General features: G+C 39.1%; 1 protein-coding gene across 2 annotated transcripts in view; it reads left to right on the top strand.

The window, feature by feature from the left end:
* The first annotated feature begins 707 nt into the window (after nucleotides 1–707).
* Nucleotides 708–24,497, top strand: part of CHD1 (chromodomain helicase DNA binding protein 1) — a 54,700-nt gene continuing 30,910 nt past the window's right edge. For both annotated transcript variants that reach the window (XM_040541184.1, XM_040541183.1), the window contains exons 1-5: nucleotides 708–1,136; nucleotides 2,968–3,171; nucleotides 19,854–20,058; nucleotides 21,097–21,201; nucleotides 22,499–22,566. In XM_040541184.1, coding sequence (XP_040397118.1) covers nucleotides 3,119–3,171; nucleotides 19,854–20,058; nucleotides 21,097–21,201; nucleotides 22,499–22,566 — 431 coding nt within the window. In that variant the 5' untranslated portion in view covers nucleotides 708–1,136; nucleotides 2,968–3,118. The remainder of the gene's footprint in view (nucleotides 1,137–2,967; nucleotides 3,172–19,853; nucleotides 20,059–21,096; nucleotides 21,202–22,498; nucleotides 22,567–24,497) is intronic.

Below are 24,497 nucleotides of genomic sequence, written 5' to 3'. Positions count from 1 at the left end.
TATGTTTTCATGTTAATCTTGACTTCTTTTGCAGGGTGTTGAAGAAATGCCCAGCTCTGGCACCACATCTCCAACAGCACCAACCTCGCAGAGGTGTGGCGGACTAAATGCGAAGGCGTGAACCCGAGGAGCAGAGGGGAGGTGAGCTGCTTCCTCATTCCAGCGGGTGCCCAGCCTCGGAGCCCTGCTGCCTGTGGCGCAGCGCCCACCCGGCTGCCCCCGCGTCCCTTTGTCGCCCTGTTCTGAACCCCGCAGAAGCAGGACTTCCACGATTATTATTATTTTTTTTTTTTTTGAAGGAACACGAGCCACCGTAAACAAGCGGCTCCCTTATAAGCTGCTTCGAGACAGCGGGTGTCAGGCAGGAGGGAGGTCTGCCTCCAGCCAAACCTTCCCAAGGGCGCCCCGACACCACTCGTGACTGCGCAGGGTGAGCGAGAAGCGCGCCCGTTTGCTACCGGGCCGCGATTTTCACGGGAAAACCTAGCGCAACCGCACACACACACAAAAAAATAATAATAAAAAAAAAAATAGTAAAAAAATAAAACTGCCGCGCTGCGCAGAGGGCTAACCACGGCGCCCCTCCGGGCCAGGCCCTGCGCCCTCGGGCGGCCCCGTCCCCGTCCGAGGACGGGAGGCGCTGCGGCAGCCCCGGTGGCGCTGATCAGGCCCTCCCGGCCGGGGCTCCTCCTCCCCGCCTTCCTCCCGCTCCTCCCGCTCCTCCTCCTCCTCCTCCCGCTCGGTCCCAGCGCGCAGGGCTGACATCACGCCCGGGGTTTCCATCCGACCGCGGGAGGGGGAGGTTGAGCGGAGCGGCGGCGTGATGGCGGCGGTCGGCAGGACTTGAGGAGCGGCGGCGGAGCGGAGCCGAGCCAAGCCGGAGCCGGAGCGGCGCCCAGCCCCGCTTCTCCCCGCGCCCCTCCCTGCCCGCTGCTGGGCCCCATTGTTCGAGCCGGCCGAGGGCGGCCAGCGGGAGGAGCGGCGGCGGCGCAGGCCCCGCCGCGGCCGCGGGAGCGGCTCGGACCCAGGGCTGCGGCACGGAGCTCCCCGCGGGGCGTAGCGCAGGCTCGGGCCGGGGCGGCCCTGGCGAGGCCGTGCCCTGCCGTGCTGGGCCGGGCTGGGCCGGGCGCACGCAGGTAGGCAGCGGCCCGCCATGGCTCCTCTCCCCCGGTCGCCGGTGCGGGGTCGTGCGGTTCCCGGGGGCGGGCGGCGACGAGGCGGGGGGTGCGGATGGCTGCTTGCTGCGGGGCCTCCGGGCTGTTTTCCGTCGGAGGAGGGAGCGGGCCGGCCGGGGCGGGCAGCCGGGGTCGAGCGGAGCTCTCAGGTTCCTGCGGGGGGAGCCCGTGCCGAGCCGACCGGGCGGCGGAGCGCGGCCCTGGCTCTCCTGCGGCCATGGGGGGCGCCGGGGGAAGCATGGAGGACAGCGGCGGCCTTGGAGACGCCGCCAGGCAGGAGAGCCGCGGCCGGGAGCGGCGCCCGCGCAGGCCGCGCCGCCGGCCCGGGGGCCGGGAGGCAGCCCCGGACGGCGCCCAGTGGAGCTCGGTGCGGGGCGGCCCAGCGGGAAGCGGCGGAGCCCCGCGGCTGCTGGCGGCGTTTCCCGGCAGCGCCGGGCCCGCGGGCAGCGGGGAGCGTTTGTTCGCGCCCCGGGCGGCGCGGAGCGAGGCCTTCTCGGACCGGGCGGCCGGGAGCAGCCGGCAGGGGGTCCCCGGCCGCGCTTCGGGGGTTCCCGGGCCCCTTCCGACCGTTCTCGCTCCGTCATCGCCTTTGTTCGGTGGCCCGGGTGTCTGCGGCGGTGCTGCGTGAGCCTGGGGAATTTCCCGGCCCGCAGCGAGGCTTCCCCCCCCCCCCTTTCAATCCTTCCCTCCCTGCCTCGCCCCCGTGAGCGGGGCCCCGATGTGGGGCTGTTGCACGCCAAGGAGGGCGCCGGGGGGCAGGGAACCCGCAGGCGGGCCCCTGATCGCTTTCACGCGGCCAGACCTGCGAGGTGCTGCGCTTTATCTGATTATCCCGTGAGTTTATGTGTGCAGCCGGTTTACCGTGAGCCTAAACTTTCGCCGGGTGCATCTGATACTGCAGTGATCGGACTGAAGATTATCTCGCATGTGAGGCGAGGATCATTCCATCTGTGAGAGCTGGCTGGTTTGATTTAGTTCAGTCGTGTTTTTTTTTTTTTTTTTTTTTTTAAAGCAGGGCAGTATTTATCTTCCTGCCTCTACCCCCAGCTGGATGTAAACATTATGTGTGTGTGTATCTGGAAGTGCTTCCACTGCGGTTGTTGCCTGCATGAAACGCGTCTTACTGAGCAAGCAGATTGTTAACGTCCCTGTTCTTTACCTATATGTTTAGGGAGGCAGCTTTCCTCAAAAATTTACATCGAGTTTTTCCTGAAGTCAGAACTATGGCAAAAGTTATGCCACAAGGTGTGGTGCAAACACACAGTAAACCATTCTTCTTGTCCTACAATGCTGAAGAGAGGTTCATTTCCATAACATTTCATGCTCTGCAGCTGGTGGTTCAGCAGAGCTGTCATCTTTGTAGTAATGTCAATGAAAAGTTACATAAAGGAGCATAAGGGCCTGTATGCTGGGACCTGACTGCAGTTGGGCAAAAGACGAGACAGGTCTTTCCTTTTGTGCATTTTGTGTATCCTGGTTCTTTCTGTATATATATATATATATATATATATATATTTAATTAAGTGTAGCTGATAAAAAGACCTGTTGAGAAGAATCATTTCTAATTTTCATAGACATCAGGAAAGATTTTCTTTTCAGATAAGAAATGGTGATAAAGCAAACAATTAGGAATGGGTAACACAAAAAGCTATTTTTTGATTAAAAAGATGTAATGTCAAATGTGATAGATGCCCCCTTTCAGTATTAGTGTGGCACAGCAAGTTGTTTTTGGTAGTTTTTCAGTTGAAAACCTCATTTCAAATTTTGTTAATATTTTTCTTTACCATTTTAGGTATTTGGGGAAAAAATCTCGACTATCTGCAGAGAACAGTAGACCATACATATCACCCGGAAAACATACAGTACCAGGAAGTGGATTCTTGACATCCACCTTGTAACTTGACTGGACTTTTATTTATCTTTTAAACTCCTTAATATTTACAATGAATGGGCACAGTGATGAAGAAAGTGTAAGAAACAGCAGTGGAGAGTCAAGGTAAGCACTCATTTCAGTTATTCTTGGATGTGTACTCTTGTATATTTTGTTTACTAAAATTGACTTACATTTGAACTTTGTGCCAAAGCTTCCTGGTTAGCAAGCAGACCATAGTTAGGAGGACTGGCCATGCTTAATCTGCATGTTACGTTCACGTTGCTTCAACTACTAATTGTAATGATTATGCTGATAACTTACACGATAAAACTTAAGTAGAAAAAAAGTTGCTCCAGCATCCAACAGAACAGCCTTACACTTTTAAGGGAACAAAATGTTTGAAGTGTCAAAAGCTGAAACAGGATTGGAAAGATAAAGTAAAGCTAGTGCCTGTGAAAGTGCAAGGCACGTATACATAATGTGTTGTAAAAAACTTTTGCTAGACCATCTCTAAAGCAGGAGTAGTAGTCTGTTATTTTAGTTTTTGATATGTAGTACTTCATGAGGCTTCCTTTTTCATGGTGTTGTCAAAGCAGTATAACTACTGAAAATGTGGACTATGTATTTGTTTTCCAAAGTGGAAGTCCAGTTTTCCAGCTGTTTTTTAATTTGAAAGAAAAAAAAAATCACAAAGCAAACAAATGAAAAAGCCAGACCTCTAATACGGAATGATTCTGAATGGTAGTGCTCTAGCATGTGTGGAATGTTCACTTGGTTGGAATACCCTCGTTAGAACTTCCCTGTCACTGTGCAGGATGGCAGACAGTTTGTAGGGGTGGAATTAAAAGTTCTCTTACTAGAACGATGTGAAGTTCAACAAGAGTCTCCTGCACTAAGAAGTTCAGATTTCTAAAACTGAAAATGTGGTAAATGCTAGAATTTTAAGATAACAGGGCAAACTTGCTAACAAAAAGTGGTTTTAGACTTCTCTTCTAAGAGATGGTTGTGACCTTGTTGTTAGTGTCCCCATTTGTTATGCTGCCCGTCTTTCTGATCACAGCCTGTTAGTTCATTCCATAAGTTAAAGGTCATAAAGAAAACTGAGTTCTGTGGACATTGTGGAAACATCCACTTGGGTAGGAGAGAGAAGTCTGAATTATTGCTTCAGGTGAAGAAATGCAAGAAGGAGGTAATTGCCTGCTGTCAGCACTGGCTGCCCATTAAGCTTGCACACACCACAGTGAGTGGTGGAGTGGATAGCAAGGGAAGAGAGAAGTGTTCAGGTGACATTCAGAAGACACCGATGATCAGTAAAACTAAATAAACTTCAATAACTTCTGGGTATTTTTATTTCAAGCTTTCTGTTGCATGAAGTAATGTTCTAGAAAGATGATAACCTTTCTATCCTGTGAATAATTTGTACTCTCTGATATGTATTTCTTGAAGATTTGTGCTTCCAGTAAAGGTGAAACTGTTCTAGTTAGTGGATTAATTTGGAGTTTCTTCTAGGGTGTGGCAAAATAGTGCTGGTTACTTTGAAAAATAAAATAAAATAAAACAAGCCTTGTCAGATGAGAAGGGAAACATGAACAAAAAAGATGGCATGAGCAAGGCTAGTCTTCTGAGCTCTAAGATCTCAAACATTAACTTATCGGGGACAACTCTGATGAATTTTTGTGTAATTTGTTTACTATATGAAGCAGGCAGGCCACCTTGCCAAGGATAAGTAGGAAAACTACTTTGTATCAAACTTTGCCTATAAATACCAAGGTTATTTAAAAGCTGTAGCAATTCATAAGACTAAAACAAGTAACCATCATAAAAACCTCCCAGCAATTTTGTTGCAATATCAGGAATGTTCCTAGTACTTGAAACCTGGTAGTCACAAGACTTGGTTTTTCATCTTAAAGGTGCTACTGAATCCATCTTTAAAAATTATACATTTTTTTGTGAAAACTTTTTTTTTTTTTTGCTAGACTTGTATCAATTATTAATACTGCAGCCTATTTCATGGGCATGTATTGGAAAGCCTAATTGCATGTTTGCTATGTATCATCAGGAAACTCTGTTTTTGTAAATGAAAGATGAAAACTTTCCATTTTAAGTGATGGAGCCCTTTTCTTTCTTGCCTGTTTCCATTATTAAAATAATCATTGCAAAAGGAGTTTGCCACTTATGGGATACCTTAAGCTGACTTGCCTCAGTTGTTTAGTCTTTTTTGTGTGTGTGTTGTTTTTTTTTTTTTTTCTTTTTGTTATCTTTATAACTTTCCAGAGTTCTAAATATTTTTATTTATTTATTTTAATAGAAAGGGAAATGCCTAAGTCAACTGCAACTTACTGCAAACAAATGCCCATCTGTAATCAGGGAAGTGTTGCTGTCTTTAATTTTTAAATCCGGAAGTGTGAATTCTACAGAATGGAAGATCAGTGGTAAAGTAGTACTGGGCTTAGTGCATTTTCCTTAACTAAACTAGGGAGAGAAGCAAAATGAGAAAGCAATTGAGAATTGCTTCTGTGAAGAAACTGCAAAGAAGATCAAAGTTTCAAGAACAGGTAGAAAGGAAGATATGGAGGTGAATACAGTGATAATCCAAGCGGTAGCATTGGTGATAATTAACAAATGTTTGAAAATTATGTCAGTTTACAAATATGATACTTTACAAGTGTAGTATGTCCATTTGCCCCTCTTTGATGTCTCCTGTAAACTTGCATAGCTGTCATTCTGGAGTGACAGCCCTGGTCACTATGAAATACAGCCTGATCTGTGGGAGCCACCAGCACTGCTTTGCAAAGTTAAGAACTGCAGTGGATCCAGACTATTAACAAAAACACACAGGCCTCATGGATTTGGCTTGATACTGTTTTAAGGGAATACCTTGACTTGCAGAAGGTGTGGAAAGCCTGTAGAACTGTCAGCATTAGGAGGGCTGGAGAAAGGACCAGCCATAAGCCTTATATTTCATACATTGCCAGCACCGTGGTGAGGAACAGTAGCTGTCCTCTGCTCCCTGCGACTAGCAGTAAAGAGGATGCATTTCTGAAGCTGGTGAAAGAAATAGCTGATTTGCTGTTCTCCTTTCCACTGCTGTGTATATTCATCTGTCTGGTAGATGAGCAGAACGCTTTCTGTTGTTGTAGGTACTGAGCCTGAATTTCTGTTTTGCTACAGGTGGTAAAGTGCATCTCTCATGTTTTCATGGTTGAATAAATTGGGCACTGTTTGGATTTTCCTTGCCTACGTTAGCAACCCGTGAAGCTATAAATCAGTTTCAGTTCTAGTACCAGGCATGATGGAGGTTTGTAGACTAAGATAAACACTATCATTTAATCTTGTTGCTTGATGTTCTGATTTCTGTGTGATAATTGCAGTAGAGTCTAGTCTCCAGCTTCTTCTTTACTAGAAATTACTACTGTGGAATGTTTTAAGTAGCTCAAGGTAAAATATTACAGGTACTGTTCATCCAGTTAGCAAGTGCGTTTAGATGTAAAAACTTAATGGCAATTCTCTGAGAAGCTGACTCTTAAAGTTAGGCAATGCATTTTTTGTGTAGTGCTCTTGAAAGCATTCTCGTTGCAAACTTGAATACAAGTAAATGCATACTAGTTACCCAGTAATAAGAAAGCTTAATCAGCAAGGAGGGGCAGTTATACCTGAACAGCAAGACAAGCTCCAGGTAGAACAGGGACTGCGAAAGTGAAACATTGGTGCTAATTGAATAGTAATCTGATTTCCTGTCTCTTTGCTCTTCCTATGTTTCCTGTAGAACAAGGTATGGAGGACTTGGGCAGACCTTCCTTCTTTGTAGGCTGAAATTGATGTGCTCAGGACAGCTTATCTGGAAAGTGGCTGGCTGGGGTGCAGTCCAGTAAGCAGCTGCTTACACCAAAGAATTTTACCATTCTTTACACATTTGAAAGCTGATGTTAACAGGAGATAGTGATTTCTGTGGGTTTAAATATTTTCAAGCATGTAGTAGTTTGTGGACCACAAAAAATGTGTAAGTAAAGACTAAAGACTTTGTCAACAGGTTTCAGATTGCTGTATAAATTCATACCTTCTCTGGAAGATTGAACAGATAAATTTAAAAAACACTATTCCATATTCTTACTTTCAAGAAAAATAAGTTGGAGTTAAACAGATACTTCTCAAATGTATTTGGAGAGATTTTTTTCCCCTCTTGTTCTCTTCTCTTTTGGTAGAAATTTAATAGGTAATATTAAGAAAAATGTGTGTATATAGCGAGAGAGAGTATGTACCTTAAACTGCATATAAAGATATACTTTAGTGCAGGCAAATTCTGAGATCAACAAAAATTCTTGAAAGATAAAGTAAACTACTTGTAGAATTTACTGTGAAGGGCAAGCAGGTATAAAGTAAGTGCTTCTCTTCTGTTACTAGTAATATGCTCTTTGATTAGTAAGTTGCCATTCTATCAAGAATTATCTTTTGTGGAATAAAACACACTAAAGCATGATAAGGTATCCCAATCTAAGTTAAACATGTTTTTTCACTTATCTTAAAAAGTTCGGACAGAATATGTATCAAATCCAAAGGTTTTTTTTTTGTTGTTGTTTTGTTTTGTCTGGAAACCGTTCCAGTTTAAAGAAGAAATTCTAAATTCACAGTACAGCTTTCATTGTGCATGTGGTGTAGAGTTGACATTAGGACACCTGCTGAGTTTTCCATGTCCCAGTCATTGTCTAACCTAACTGGGCTGGCAAATACGTGCTTCTGTTTCACCATTCTGAGAGTTTCAAAATTTTAGATGATACCAGCTTTTCACATTCCTTAATACAGAATGAAGCATTAAGAATTAAGTTATTATGGTACAGCTAGTGCATACACCAGACCTCACCAGACAGAGCATCTCAATGTTTTTTATTTATTTATTTACTACTGGGGGGAGGCAGGATTGACTTCGATGTAATACTATTTTTTTTTTTTTGCTGGTGATTCAGAAGGTTCTCCCGGTAGAGACATGCTGCAGCTAGCACCAGCTGCATATCGAAGGATAGTTCCGTTGCCCAGCAGTGCAGTGGTTCCCCTGGGGAACCACTGATATTTCCTCCTGCCTGTGAGGTATTCCCAGAATTCTTTTGTGCTCTTAAGATTTGTGAGTTGTGGCTCTTAGAGAAAGGCTTGCGATGTGGTTCATAGAGAGGTGAAAGTTGGTGGATGGAGAATACAATTCTGATACCTTTACTTTGGGTAAAGTTTATAGTAGTGGCATCAAAGAGGCTGTGGGACTATGTACAAATGCAGTGTATCTTTTACTGTCCTTTGAGTTGTTGGCATTTGTCAGGAAATTAATTTGAGTTCAGGCTTCCTAGTGGCTGAGGACGGGAAATAATGTTTGATTGCCTGAACCTTGTACTTATTGTCCCTTTTGCTTTTTACTGGTACTGATGAATAAGGTAATTCTTCTCTGTGCATCTAAATCAAATTGAGTGCAAGTGGTTTTGTTGTTGTTGTTTTGTTTTATTTTTTAAGATATCTTAGATAACATTTCCCTGAAGAAACTTAAATGTGAACTTTAAGTTTTAAGAATTTGGCATTTAGCATTACTTTTGCTCATTCTGATTGGCCTTTTTATATCTAATTTCTTGTCTTCCTTCAACTTCCGGTTTATTAAAAAAAAAAAAAAAAAGAAAAAAAATAGTCCACCGTCATCTCACATGTTTTTCGAAGACCCTGCAGAAATTCACTTTTTTTTTTTTTTTTTTAGTGTGTTGAACTTTTATTTTGCTTAAATCGATACTCTGTTTCCTGATGTTTTTAAAACAGAAGACTCTTATGGAAGCTTAACCTAATGAGTGCACTCTAAATCAGCAGTGATAAATTGTCATCTCTTGGGTCCATTGTCAACCTAGCCCTCACACAGAGGTCTAAATGCTCAGATAGTTCTTTTGCAACATAACTTCTGTTGCTTTTCATCCCAGGGCTTCCAAGTGCTGTTTGTGAATTAGCAGTCTTTGTTCGTCACTGTGTGTTCATATCAGATGGACCTTGTTTTAAGGGGTAAGCTAGTGAAGTTAAACTTAAGGGTATTGAAAAGAACTAATGACTCTGTGACACAATACTTGGTTTTAGTCTGTTTCGGTGTTAACGATTCGTCTTTTTAGGCCTGTTATCTCTCCAAAGCATTCTCTAGTTTCATTTCATAGGTATTTACAGGGAGTTTGAAAAATTAGCGGGTAGAAACGTGCAAAAATTATTAAATCTGGTACTTTGAGTAAGCTGTGTTACTTTTTCTTGCAAAGTAGTTTGAAAATAAATAACTGCATTTAGGGATGCATTTTTTCTTAAATATATTGGAGAGACAGTTTTGTTGTCGTTCATTTGTTTGTTGTTTGCTTGTTTAGTGTTTTTAGAAACAAACAAAAGTGTCACAGTGTCAGTCTTCCATACCAAATCAGATTTGACATTGCTACTGTACAAATGCAGTTACTTGACTCAAGGACTAGGGGTGAGAGAGGCTTCTTGACTATATGCTTTGAAAACTACACTTTATAAACGTGACCTCATTTTGTCAGCATGCATGAAACTACACTTCTTCACACAGAAATCGTATCCTGAGAATTTACTGTTCATTTTTAATGTATACAATTGCTACTGCAGGTTATTACTGTGTGTTCACTTTGTCGTCGTTGCTGTGATTTGTTTGCATGGTAGAGAAGGAGTCTCATTCAAGCAATACCAAAAAGAACATCATTATTGCTTTATCCGTCACACTTGCTTCTATTTCATATTCCTATGATGCTCCAGTAACTGTTTTGTGCAGCCATGTGTATAGCTGTCTTTTTTTTTTTCAGTAGAACAAAGTACAGTGTATGTAATGAATGATTTCTTATTAAGGAATACCTTTTATCACATGATGCTGTTTTCATTTTACTGTTGCCCCCACTCATCTATCACCAAGTAATACCTATAATTTGCTTGGAGCAAGGGGTAGAAGGCTTATGTGACATACTCTTAAATTTAAAAGAGAGATTTACAAAAGCAGGAACTCGGTTTTAAGTAACGGAACTAAGTGCCTAGAGGAGCACAAATGCTCTTCAACAGTTAATGAATATTGTCTTTATTTATAGATTATATTAACAGAACCTCTGTTCTGTAGCTTCTATTGCCTAACCCTGTTATTTTCCATGAACACATCATATTCTAGTCTTGATAGTGTTTATAATTTCTGTTGATGTTTGTATCTTGGAAGCGCCTTCCTCAGTAAAGAAGGTAGGAAAAAAGGCAAGTTAGACTACAGGATAGAGTTGGCTAGAAGGTCAGCAGTGCAAGACCAGAGCAAAAGGAAGTAACATGAAGGGTGGGATAGGGTAAACTGACAAACTCAGATGAAAGTTAACTGAGAGTGAACCCTTGTATTACTGCCCTTTTCACTAATTATGTGTAAGATATGGATGATTTTTCAATAGAAAGAGTCCAAAGAAGAAAGGCCATAACTCTGGATTGTCCAGCAGAGTCTCTTGCTTGACCATATTCAGAAAGGGTAAGGAAAAGTCAACAGTATTCTAATTTATGCTAGGTGCCTGAAGATAGCAGAGATTTCCTCCTATTTTCCAGTTTCAATTAGGCTTTTTTTTAGAAGAGGGAAAAAAAAAAAAAGTTAGAGGTGCACATGCAAAAAGCTGGTTGTGTTGAACCCAAGCCCTCTCTTTTATGCTACTTCAGGTGTCCACAGCATGGTGAGTATGGTGTTCTCTTTTGCCTTTTGCTGAACTGTTTCCAATAAAAGCATATTAAGCAAAGGCAATGACCCTGGGCTGTACAGGAAGAGAAGGGGGCGAGAGAGAGGGCACTTGTGTTTGTTTTTAAGCAAGGGGAACTCTGATGAGCAGAAGACCGGAACTGCTGTTTCTGAGATGTTATTTACATACCAGCATTAGGCAGTAGGTAACAGGTAATTATAACAGTATTCTAAGTTAAGGAAATATTTCACTGTTAATGGTCCTTGTGTCCTATTCCTAGGGATTTGATACCAGAATCTCAGTAGTTAATGGTGCCAGTTCAGGTGATGAATTTTTTGGAGGTCAGCAGTGCTACTTTGCACTAATGAGCATTACTGATTGTGAGAAAAATTAGAAAAATTATGGACACTGGCTAGACTACATCAGATAATATTTCACGCTCTTTAGTTAGAAGGAATTGCTTGTAGACCATGCCTCAAGAAATGCAGGGAAAATTAAAGAAGCCCACAAATGTGGAAAGGAAAATGACAAGGGTATTATGAATACCTGACAGCTACTATCTCTCGGAACTTATATTTTAACATCCTTATTATAGAACCTAGGTCCTGTTTCTTTAATGCAATTAAACTGGCTGTCATACAGATCTTTTTTTTCTTTCCTTTTTTTTAATGGAACATCAATTTTAAAGTCAAACTTCAAAGCGAAGAGAATGAAATGCCTCTCACTTGTCACTTGTTAACTTCCAATGATTTACAGAAAGTAAACATATTTTCTTTATAGATTGTATCTTTCTTCCTTTTCGACTTCAAGATGGATTAAACCATTTCTGCTGATACAGGTTGGAGTGAGAGATTGCTTGTATTCTCAAAATTCTAAGAAGTATGTAGACTTCTCTTGAGTTGATTATGGTTGGGTTTTGCCCTGTTTATAACTGTTGGTAAAGACATCCATTTCAGTGAATCGAGAAAATTACATCTGATCTACTAAGAATCTGTATGAAACTTCGGTATCCTGTTTGTCTTTTCCTGTAAACCTCAAAAACTCCAACAATTGTATTTTTAAAAACTCTGGCGTGCTAGCGCTCTAAACTCAGTGATGCTTTGTGTGGAGAAAGGGGAGGAGGTAGTAGACAATACAACATTTTAGGCACTTGGAAAAGAAGTTGCAGTCTATCATGATGCGATGTGGAGTGTATGCATATTGAAATAGAAAATTACCAAAAAAAAAAAAAAAACAAAACCTTTTCACTTGAAATTGACTTAGTTTTTTTAAATTCTGGACTGATTTGCATCATTTTATATTTTGGTTTCAGGATAGCAGTCATAAGAAATACTTACCAGTTCACTCCAGCTTGCTTCTTCTGCTGCTCTGTCAGCCCTTTAGGTTGATAGGGTTTTGAAACCTGAATCTGTTTCTTCTGCTGACACCACTGGGGGGTACTCTGCTGGGGCAAGGTTGGAGAGGGTAGCAGTAGAGATGTCAGCAAAACTTAATCTTGTAGAACCCTCACCAACAGCTGAATACGTTGGTGAGGACTGAGAAGATGTTTTCAAATGATAGTAGTTTATACTACTGCCTGTACCGTTGTTCAAATTGCGTGAAAACTGTGGAAATTCTGAATCAAGGTAGGAAGATCTAAAGAGAAATTTCTAAATTCCCTCTTCTTGAGTTCCCTGATTACTGGTGAGGAGATGATAGATCTAACTTTTCTTCTTCTATGCACAAATGTGTTTGTGTGTGTGCACCTTCTAGGGTTAGCATCTAGCATACTAGGTTATAATCTGAATTACTGCTCATGTAGTAGAGGGTCACAGGTAATCCCATGAAAAGGGTTACAGATTTATGTTCATACTTGATAGCCCAGGTTTGCTTAAAGTGTCAGTGTTAGGGATAAAGCGAGTCCTCTCTCTGTTATGTTTTCTTTTTTTAGAATCTTATAATGCAGTTGTTTCCAAATACTTTGTTAGTACACTGCTGCTATCAATAAAGATGTTTTAAGCAAACACCTCCAATGTATGTGTATTAATTTATAAATGAATGTACATGTGCTGTTGCACTAACAAGTACCTTATAAAACACAAAATATAGAAATCAAAAAGAATAAACTAAAGCTAATATTTTTTAAATATTTTGATTTATTAATGGTACAAAAAGCCTTTTTGCTCTCACTAAAAATATAACATTCTTCATTACTTTTTAAAATCTTGGTTTAAAGCTTCACAATATAGTGTTTTGAAGGCCTGGTTCTAAGATCAGTTTATTTTAATATTTTGTTTTAATGGCTGCCTTAGATGATAAAGGTGATTCACTAAGATCTTTAGATCTAAATCGAAGAAACACATCATTGGCTGCATCTACTAAGTCTTGATACATACCTTTAATCCCATATACTAGGTATACAAAGGTTTTTCTTGAAATTTGGCTAGTAAATTTCCATCTTCCCTAGTATCTATATGTTCTTGCAAATTAATCAGAAGGTGTTGCATACTTTCAACAAATGGGCTCAAAACCCACTGAAGCTCTTTGGAAGATTTTTTAACCTGTTATAAATTTATTTCTAAGTTTAAGAGTACAGATATAGTATTTTTTTGTAGGTGATGAGCATCACTTTTGGCAATAAAATCACAGAAACACAGAATGGTTGAGGTTGGAAGGGATCTCTGGACATCATCTAGTTCAACCCACCCTGCTCAAGTGGGGTCCCCTGCACGTTGCACAGGATCACATCTAGGTGGGTTTTGAATATTTCCAGAGAAGGAGACTCTGCAACGTGTTCCAGTGCTCTGTCACACTCACAGTAAGGAGGTTTTTCCTCATATTCAGCTGGAACTTTTTGTGTTTCAGTTTGTGCCCATTGTTTCTCATCCGATTGCTGGGTACCACCGAAAAGAGTCTGTCCCTGTCGTCTTGACACCCTCCCTTAAGATACTTCAATGAGTATTCATTGATAAGATCCCCTCTCAGCCTTCTCTTCGCCAGGCTGAAGAGGCCCAGCTCTCTCAGCCTTTCCTTGTAAGAGAGATGCTCCGGTCTCCTAATCATTGTTAAAAGTCCTCCACTGGACTGTCTCCAGCAGCTCTATGTCTGTCCTGTACTGGGGAGCCCAGAACTCAACACGGTACTCCAGGTGTGGCCTCACCAGGGCTGAGTAGAGTGGGAGGATTACCTCTCTCAAACTGCTGGCAACAGCCTTCCTAATGCACCCCACTATATCATCACATAGTAATGGAAACATTTCCAGACATTTGTATTCAAAATGCAGCTGCTATTTCACTTACTGTTAGAATTTCACCTTTACGTTGAAGGGATACATAAGTGTTACATTCTTCAAAGATATTTGCTAGTTAGCATAGTACTGGTGGCCGCTCATTATACAACAAACAAGCTAGCCTGAGTTCATCACACTTAAGCACTTGGCCGACAGCTAGTGAAGCTTTCTGTGATACAAAAGATTTTTATGGTCGGTTCCCACCTCATTACAAAGTGTTGTAATGTCTTGTTTTCATTGAATTAACCACATTAATGGCATCCTTCAGCACTCTGTGCAGTTCTAGCTCCAAATTCTTTGTTGCAATGGCTTGCCTGTGATTGATACAGGGGATGATTTTCATGTGTGGTACTATCTCTATAACCCTTATCCCAAATCCTTGTTTTATTCCAGTCAAAGCAGCCACTCCATCAGTGGTTACATTAGCACAGGTTTTCCATTATTTTTATTAAGGAATTCATTCACTTTTGAGAACACGTCTTCTCTGGTACATCTTTCCTTCAGTGGTTCTCAAAAAAAGTAGTTATTGTATTTCATCATTGAAACAGAATCCATGAGAGGAGATGTTAGAAACATCTGTACTTTCATCCAACCATCTAGCAAACTTGCGCTCTGTATAATTCATTCTAATGCTTATGTCTTCAAATCTTCATGATTATTTTCTGTGTGTCTTTCAGTAGTACCTACTGACAAAGGAATGTGTGCTAGTTTGTGACCATATTGCTTTCCGTGCATTATTTCAGCAATTTTTGCAGCAGCAGGAAGTAAATGACCCAATAGTCTGTGGCTTTTAGTATTTCACTGTTAAATAAGGAACCTTAAAAGAGGCCTTCTGAGTGTTTATCGTTAGATTTAGTGAAATTTTGTGAAGTACGGGGTTGAGAATGGAATCACAGAGTCATAGAATAGTTTGGGTTGGAAGGGACCTTAAAGACCACCTGGTTCCAAACCTCTGCCATGGGCAGGGATACCTCCCACTAGACTAGGCTGTTCAAAGCCCCATCCAACCTGGCCCCTCTTTCCTCAAGGGTTTTGTCTCATGGTTCTCTACCAAGCATGTCACATGACTTTTCAAGTATTGCATGACTTGAAAAATGACTGAAAAAGTTACAGAGGTTTGTCTTCATGCTCTGGTAGTTTTTAAATGTCTTGCTAATTGTGATGACTTCATAATATCATTAGCTAGTATCTCAAGACACTCTATGCACTTGTAGTGAGGTTCATTGTTAATGATAGTTGATGTAAATACATATTTGAGATAGTTTTCTCGATAATTTTGGCTTTTCCTTTTGGCCAACTTCTGGTCAGATCTGATTAGACTGTCATTGTTTTTTACCATGCAATGTGACTGACTTAAAGAAGCGTCGACTGTCATTTTCTCCTTGTTCACTTGTCCTTACAGTATTATCTATCATCAGTCCATTATTCCTTTGCAGGAACTCTTTTAAGTCATTTCTCCATTTTGTAAGGCTTGGTTTGGTTAGAACTGTGTAATATAATCCATAAACCCACTTAACCAGGTGCACGTAGGCTGCATTATGTGCATACATGGAAGGCAAATGAAAGCGAAGGCCACCTCTGTCATCCCTCTGCATTGTGGAGCACGTACTCTTCCTCAGGACACCTCAAACCAGTGTATGTGACCCTCTGACATACAGACTCAGTGAGGTCACCAATGTCAATCTATATATTAAATATTTGTAAAACTTAAATGATTTTTTCTTTCTTTAGATTAAAAATAAATAGGAGTTCTAGCATTTTCTTTGTGTTCCTGTGGATTGTCTTGAGCACCCCCTGGGTTGTGCACACACTGCTTTGGAGACCACTGCCTCAGTGTGTTTCTAGTTATATTTTGACAGTGTAGTGTCAGCATGGTTTATCTTCATTGCATATGCAATTCTAGTTATGCAGAACTTACTCATGTATTACGCCATTCCCTACCTCCTTTGCAAAAGAGAACCTAATGGGTTTGGGTTATCGCACTGTCTTTATAGAGGTTGCACCTCCAAGTCAAAATTATACTGAAGCTCAGGATTGAAATGGATAATTTTTTGCAGTGAGAGTATGAGATGAAATGAGTATGTATTGGTAGCCTTCAGAGCCTACCACTTATACTTGTCCTGTGGCTAGTTAAGTTTAAGTTCTCTGCGCATCAGTAGAAAAAAAAGTCGTATCTATTTATCTCACTTTTTTTTTTTTTATGTGTGGTGGTTGCATCACGACCTCTGGGAACATATGGTGCACGCAAGGAATTGTTCTAGTGTATTTTTACGCATCTGCATTAATTTGGATGACTAGAGTTGAAGTAAACTCTGAAGCTCTGCTCACTACACCATAGTCTTATGTTCTTGAACTCCCATAGTGCTTTTTACATATTTTTTAAAAGTTCTGGATTAACTAGTATGAATACTACCATACCATTTCAAGATTTGATAAATGCTTTACCAAGTCATTATTGTTTAAAAGAGCAAATTGCAATCTTCTCCCTAATTTAAAATTACTTGCTGCTAGTCACTTTGTCTCTTCCCATCTCCTTGTTGTATTGTCTTAATTTTTTGTTTATTTTTTATTCCACTTTGTTTAGTAAAATGCGATGGTTGCTACAGTTTTTTATCTTATCTTACTGTTTTTCTCTGTTCTATGTACCAATGAGTCAGTGGTAATCCTGCATTGTCCTTTGTACATGGTATCATTAGGAAAGCTCTAAATCAGTTGATATGAACCTTATTATTTGTTCTTCCTCTTTCTTGTAACCTCCTTTCTTCTTCTTCCCATCCTTTTGTTTTAAGCTGTAAATCTCTTTTATTGTCTTACATTATTAGTAAATGGGTTGAATATTGACTTAAAGATTTTTACTCATCAGGTAGTTACTATTGCAGCTGAGTCATACTAGGTTACTCTTGTCGATAACAAATCAGTTTGTTGTGAGAAGCAGGGTTTATGAGAGAACTCTTACTCTGCTGGTCCTGCTACTAAGCCTCGTTGGAATTCATTCTTAGACAACTCTGGAACCTGGTGATGGGTTTTTATAACTTAACAGAGAGCTTAAGTGATATTTAGTTGATCTTTTCATAAGGAAAACAATTTGGAATCTTTTTTTTTTTTTTTAATATCTCACTCCAGAACAACTAGCAGTATCTGTGAGACTTTTTTTATTCTCACGGTCCCTTTGTTTTTGAACTTGCCACGTGCTTTATCATGAAGAACATCAAATTACTTAAAATTTCCCATCAACTGTGAATCTGACTGACATAATTTTTTCTCGCTTATCTAAATTGACTGGAAATACATTTTTCCTTTGACCTCTCCACTGTTATACCCTGTAGTGGAATTAGACGTTTTTCATAATGTTGGCAAGTTGTTTGGCATTAGATGGCTTATTCTAGAAACAAATTCCTCCATGGAACCTTAGAATAGAGGTACATTATTTTGATTGCCTTTGGCTCTATGTGCTTTTGAACCTGTGGTTAGCACTGTGTTACTATGTATGATATATTTTACCACTGTTTGGAAAGCTAACTTGATTGTCATCCTTGTGGCACAATGTTTTGCATCTTTCTTAAATACGGTAATGTACCTTATTATTGCCTTCCATGTGAAAATTGTGAGCAAGCTTTGTCCTGCATTGAGATATTTGATTTCCTTTCTCTCTTCCAAGATTATGCAGGATTTGCACATTTTTGTTGCCTTTTTGTCATGTACTTGTCTGTCTGGTATTTACTTGTCTCTCAAGGTTTCTCTTTTCTCTATTTTCTTCATTTGTAGTTAGTGCTAACATCTGCAGTTCTTGTTATGTGTACTTACAGCACCTCACTATGCTGTTGTTTTACAATCATAGAATCATGGAATGGTTTTGGTTGGAAGGAACCTTAAAGACCACCTAGTTCCAGCCCCTCTGCCAGGGTCAGGGACACCTCCCATCAGACCAGGTTGCCCAAAGCCCAATCCAGCCTGGCCTTGAACACCTCCAAGGAAGGGGCATCCACAGCTTCTCTGGGCAACATGGGCCAGTGCCACACCACCCTCCGAGTGAAGAATTTCTTCTTAATATCTAATGTAAACCTACTCTCTTTTAGTTTAAAAACGTTACTCCTTGTCCTGTCACTACACCCGCTGACAAATGAGTCCCTCCTCAGCATTCCTGAGGGACACCCTTTAGATACTGGAAGGCCACTCTAAGGTCTCCCCAGAGCCTTCTCTTCTCCAGGTTGAACAATCCCAACTATCTCCGAGTCTTTTCATAGGAGAGGTTCTCCAGCCTTTTGATCATTCTTGTGGCCCTCCTCTGGACCTGCTCTAACAGGTCGAGAATACAAAGCTGCAGAAGTTTATAATAAAATAACCTGCTTGTAATACTGTAATTTAATGTAATTTACCCAGCATTAAAGGTAAGATAATATTTGTGTACAAGAACACTATTCTATTTAAACTCTTTTCGGTAAATCATGGTGGACTGCCCTTAATTTCTGGTAAACAGTTTAAACTCTGTTCATCTTCTGTAGAGGCAGCCTTGCTTGATTTTGCAGGTCAGGTTAGAATTAAAGCACCATCCTGGAGATCCGCTTTCTATGATAGAAAAGGGACGTTTGGGAGCAGCTTTGTTGCTTCACAGTTTTCTCTTCCACAAGTGTGAGGAAGGCCAGAAGCATTGGGTTTCTCCATATTCAACACCCTCTTCAGAACCAGGAAGCTTCACCATGGTTTGTTTCTTTCTCTTTGTTTCAAAGCGGGTAGGTGCATATGGCTGTTTGAGGTATACCCATCCCCAGCTGACTGTCAGCCAGGTGAATTGTGCTGACAGAGGTAGGGGTAGATCTTGATACCAGCTTTTATCATTTTTGGATTTTGTCAGTGTCATTACTGTGCTTTTCCAATGCTTGCAGTCAATGTGTAAATAATATGAAATAATTTTCTCTGTGGTGGCATGATTACAATATTTTTCCTCACGATATCTTTGAAATACGGTAGTATTAACCTGATTAAAACTTTAGCTTGGCACCTTTATGAAGTTGTTTAAAAAAATGTTTTTATATTTTGGGATGGTCATAAAATAAACATTGAAATATTGTGATTTCAAAGTATGTTAAATCTGGTGTAAAGTGCAGGTGGAAAAATTAGGTGGAGTAATTTGGAGGCTCAAAAATAAGGAAAGTGCCTCAGCACAAGTCTTATAATCAGTGACAAATTCAGGTTTGTCCGCATAGGGAATTTTACTGTTCTTATTTTTAACAAAATAAGATTGTAGCATTTGTTTTAAAGAGATGTGCTCTCCTTTGAATGAATGAATAAATAAATAAATAAATAAGGGGGGCTGCTGATCTATAAAAAATCGAGTTCTTTATATTTTAGTTGGACAGGTAAAGACGTGTGAAGTATACTTACTGTCCAAAGGGGGGTGGGGGGGGGTGTGCGTGTGTGTGTGTGTGTGTATGTGTATATATATATATATATATATATATATATATGTATATATATATATATAAAAAAAATTGGTAGATCTAAACAAGCATTTTTGGATGTGGGGGTGGAAAGTGTGAGTAGGTGAGAAACATTTGTATCACCTTTATTTCTCTTGCTTGACTCTCCATGTTAATCAGAATATTCTTGTTTTAATCCTTGCTTTTTTAGGTTTCAGAAAAAGTGTCTGATTAAACTCTGAATTCTTGTTTCTTATTTATTTTGACCTTTATTCATCTCATCTTATTTCATCAACTCAATATTTTTGTGTGCTACCCATGTATCTGGTCTAATGTAATAGTTGGTTTGTAGGTGAAGCCGAAGTTGTTTTAGATACCTTAGCCATTTTGTAATATCCTACTGTCTTCTAATTGCAGTCGATCAGATGATGATTCTGGGTCAGCATCAGGTTCTGGATCTGGTTCAAGCTCTGGAAGCAGTAGCGATGGAAGTAGCAGCCAGTCAGGGAGCAGTGACTCTGACTCTGGTTCAGAGTCAGGCAGTCAATCAGAATCGGAGTCCGACACATCTAGAGAGAAGAAACAAGTACAAGCTAAACCACCAAAAGTTGATGGAACTGAGGTAAAACAAAACATACAAATGAAGTCTTTATGGGGAAAAAAAGCATTGTTCTTGTTTCAAAGAGATTTTCTTTTAAAATAAAAAGTGTTTAGAATTTAATTTAATTGGTTATTAATTGCATGTACTGCAGCTGTCTTAAATATTTGTCTCAGTTTCTCATGACAAGTACTTGAACTGATGTTCTTAAATTCTCACTTGTGTAGGCATTTTGAGTTAGATGCCTACCTAAATTTTGTCATGCAGAAGCACTAACTTACTTGAACCTTACCAAAGGCAGTCAGATGAAATGTTGCTGTTTCTGAAATTCTATTTTTACATTGTTTCAGTAATACTTAGTTTCCTTGTATCAATAAATAGTCATACAAAAAATTCAAGCTTACGTACAGCTGGCTTTTTGTATCAAAAAGTTCACTAAGTTTAGGAAAAAGTGATGTTTTGCCCTCCTAAATCAAGTGGGCCAAAATTACCTGCACTCTCCTCTGTTGTATGGATTTGTTTAGGTGATAAACATCCATATATACATGTTATATATATTATAGTATAGTATTTAATAATATATTTTATAGTAATATGTTATTATAGTATTATATTATATATATATTGTATTATAGATATGAAAGGCAATAATGTAATCATTGTATAAAATTCAAAGACTGTTATGGATTGTCTTTATACTTTTGTTAATGTATTTCACTATTCTCATATGAAATAAAAATGTATTAGGTAAATAGTCTGAGCAGGTTTATCTGGAACAGCTTAAAAATTTTCTTTATAAAAGTTTTACATTAACAATGCCTACACAACTATTGTTAAACTTAGTGAAGGAACTGTCTCAAAAATTCTTACATAATTTTCTGTTTTCAGGAAATCTCACTGCTTTAAAATGGTATCCATTATTATTAGTGTGTGCAGTATTTTGTTGTGATATAAATAATATTGATATAAATAATATTGATAAAATTGAGATTAGTCATAATAATTAGTCATAATCTTGAGTTTCAGTATGTTTAACTGACTTACATCTCAATTCCTACTCAGTTTTGGAAGTCCAGTCCAAGTATACTTGCTGTACAGAGATCAGCAGTGCTCAAGAAGCAACAACAACAACAAAAGGCAGTATCATCAGACAGTGTTTCTGAAGAGGTGAATAATATACATTAGTTTTCTTTACCATGTAAACATGCCTGTTCTGTTGCCTCATATGATAGATTACAATTTTTTAGAGCCAAGCTGTATTCTGTAAGTGCGTGTTATAGTCTTAGTCTGTAAATAAGTCTGTAATAGTCTTAGTCTGTAAAAGTAATGTTCAAATAACTGACCTTTTTATAAGGAAAGGTGAAAACAGTTCTAGTTACTTGTCTTCAGATGAGTTATGCCAAAATTATAGCAGCCTAGATTTATGAATATCTTCAGGTAGATATTCTGTGATGTATGGACAAAATTTTCAAGCCACAAATTTTTTTCAAATTTTCAAGCCACACTTTCAAGCATTGTATTTTTGACCTATTGCATTTCTTAAAGATAATTAAAAATGATAGAAGATTGTTCAACTGTTCTTTCTGTGGAAATGTAGCTGCCATGTTTTTCAAAAACTCGGTATGGAATATAAAACTACATATTTTTGTACAGTTACTACAAAATAATTCTTGTATTCTAAGAACCACACCTGAATTCTAGATATTTTAATACCTAAGCCATTGGCTAAACTTGACTTTGTGCAGCAGGAATATCTTCTAAGGAGGCTAGTGACAGTGAAATGGTACTTACAAATCAGGTTTTTCTCCTTCATTGGAAATACTACACTGGTCACACTTACTTGGCTAGATCTGCTTTTGTCTGGTTTAGCTACTCATTGTTAACTTAATCTCACATCAATAAAACATTAATTTACAGCTGTTTCTAAGTGTCTCTTTCTGAAAGCTGTTTTTCAGGATAAAAATGATCTAAACTTTGTCCCTATGAAATGTTTTTTTGGAAAATCTAATTTTGAGAAGATTTTTTTTCTTTTTCTGAGAGTAGAGAGAAGAACAAACATAATATTCTCAAAATTTTCTTAAACTGGTGTTTAAATGTGAAAGATTATAGAAGGTTGGAGAGCTCTGAAAGGTTAGGAGGTTTTATTATTTTTTTGGTAGAACCATCAAATTGATTAACTTGGAGCATCTGAAGCCATGGCTTTATTTTATGTAGGCATAATAGTTATTTTTTAAGACTTTTCTTCGTGATGTTCTGTAGAGCTCTGCTGGTACAATTTATTCATAGATGGTTAGATACTAAAACAACAGCAGTCCTTATCTTAGTCTTCTATATTAGTCCCTTTGGGGGATGAAGAGAGTAAAACATGAACAATATGATGTCAATTTGAATGCGGGAGCTGAATACTATAAGTATTTCATTCTTGTCATTGTAATGAATAGTATATTTTTTTCTTCATCTGCAGGAGTCATCCAGTAGTGAAGATTCTGCCGATGACTCATCCAGTGAAACCAAGAAGAAAAAACATAAAGAGTAAGATATTTTCATAAGTAATATCACATAATTGTTTGTCACAGTGATGTGTACTCATAACTTATACCTTATTTTCCACATTGAAAATGCTTAAGTTCTCTTTCTAATTCATCTTGTTCTTGTGTTTCTCAATTTTGATTGACATTTTGGAATACTAAAAAAAAAAAAAAAAACTTTTAAAGAAATATCTATATCATATTCATTTCTGAGCAAAAGTGTCTGCAGCATTGTTCAAAAACATTCATTAGTGCTTTTATTTTTAAAATAATTTGTTGCAACATATTTTTGAGTGTAAGGCCCTCCTTAAAAGTTTTTGTAGAAATTGGAAACTCCTTAGGTTGTCTCATAAAATTAAAGATGGAATCTCTTAGTCAGTGCCAACTTTTTCTTATTTTTTTTCCTCTGAAAAGTTCAAAAGTTGTTACAATTCTGACAGTAATTAGCTTTATTAACTGGAAAACAAAGTTTCATTGAAATTGTTCTGTTAGATCAGTTAAGTGGTAGACCAAAAATTTGTGAGAAGCATTATAGTATGTCACACAGCAATGAGAAGTGAATAGGCATAGTGACCTGTGTTTTTTGTGAATGCTGGGTAGAAATGGAACTGTTCTATCACTCTTCTCACAATTAATGAATCATTGCGCTTCCCAGGGTTGCTGCTATATTGTCTTCATGAAATGGTAGTTGAAAAAAAAAGGGCAAAAATCCTATGCAAAACAGTACTTTTCTAATGATGAGTTGTTATTCATAGTCTTCTGCTACTTAAAAATTTGATTGCACCTAATAACACCCTCCGGTACAAGAAGCATATTTAAGTTTAGGAACCGATAACCAAATCACCTCATATACCCAATGCTTTAATTTTGTCCTACAATTCTCCTGAACAAGTATGTCTGCAGTTGCTATATGATATGCAGATCAGAGATTTCTCAATATGTAACTTGGTACATGATCAAGCCTAAGAGGATTGTGCTTTATAACTGTGGTCTGTATTTCCAAATAGATGTATGTTTTGGACTTCTCTCTCTCCCTCTCTCTCTTTTTTTTTTTTTTTTTAACTTAATGCTTGCAGAAAAAGTATAAGTCATGATTTCTTGCCATTGTGCATGTACCATCTGTACCATATGCTTACATACGTAAGTCTTGGATGACCAGAACAATGGGACTGTAATTTCTGCCAGGGCCTAATGCATATTTAAGAGAGAGAGAGGTCAAAGCACTGGTTCGTAGGCTTCCTTACTGGAATTTTATGGATGAGAATTTTTTGGTAATATTCCAACTTTGATAAACATCAGTACAGCTCTAGCACCTTGGTCAAGGAAACCTAAACCTGATGTTAGATTTAGCAACCTTTCAACAATGCATACCATTTTTTTTCTTCTTCATGAAGATATTGAGATTAATTTGCCTATATTCAGTTAGAGTCTGAGGAAATGTATTGTTCATTATCTTCTCTGTTGCAAAGTTGATCACTGCTAAGCAGGAGCAAGGAGATTCTGCTCAGAGTCACAAGTGACTTATTCATAGTATGCTGTCTGGTTGTGAAGCTCTGATTTAGGAACTCAGTGGGAGCTTTTGGGAGCCAGTGCCTCTCACAGGTGCTGCAGTTCAAATATTTTGGCATGTTTCTCAAATCTGCTTCTGCATTATCTTTTGTTTTTTTTGTGCCAAAGCTGCTGATTATTCACATGAGGCACAGGGAACATAGGTATTAGAAAATACAGGACTCTCCAGAATGTACATGACAAGGTTTTATGATTTGAGTATGTGTAAGTTCTGAGAAATATGTATCTTTCTAGTTAGACTTATTAAGTTCTTTGGTTTCTTAATGTCATTCTTAACTCGTTACTTCAAGCTGAAATGTGTGTAGAAATCCACATTTTTGTTGTTTTGAATTTTACCCCTACTTCTCGATAATGGAAGACTTAGTT

The sequence above is a fragment of the Cygnus olor genome, chromosome Z, assembly GCF_009769625.2.
Source record: "Cygnus olor isolate bCygOlo1 chromosome Z, bCygOlo1.pri.v2, whole genome shotgun sequence".
Classification (NCBI taxonomy): Eukaryota; Metazoa; Chordata; class Aves; order Anseriformes; family Anatidae; genus Cygnus; species Cygnus olor.
This window is presented reverse-complemented; position numbering and strand designations above follow the sequence as displayed.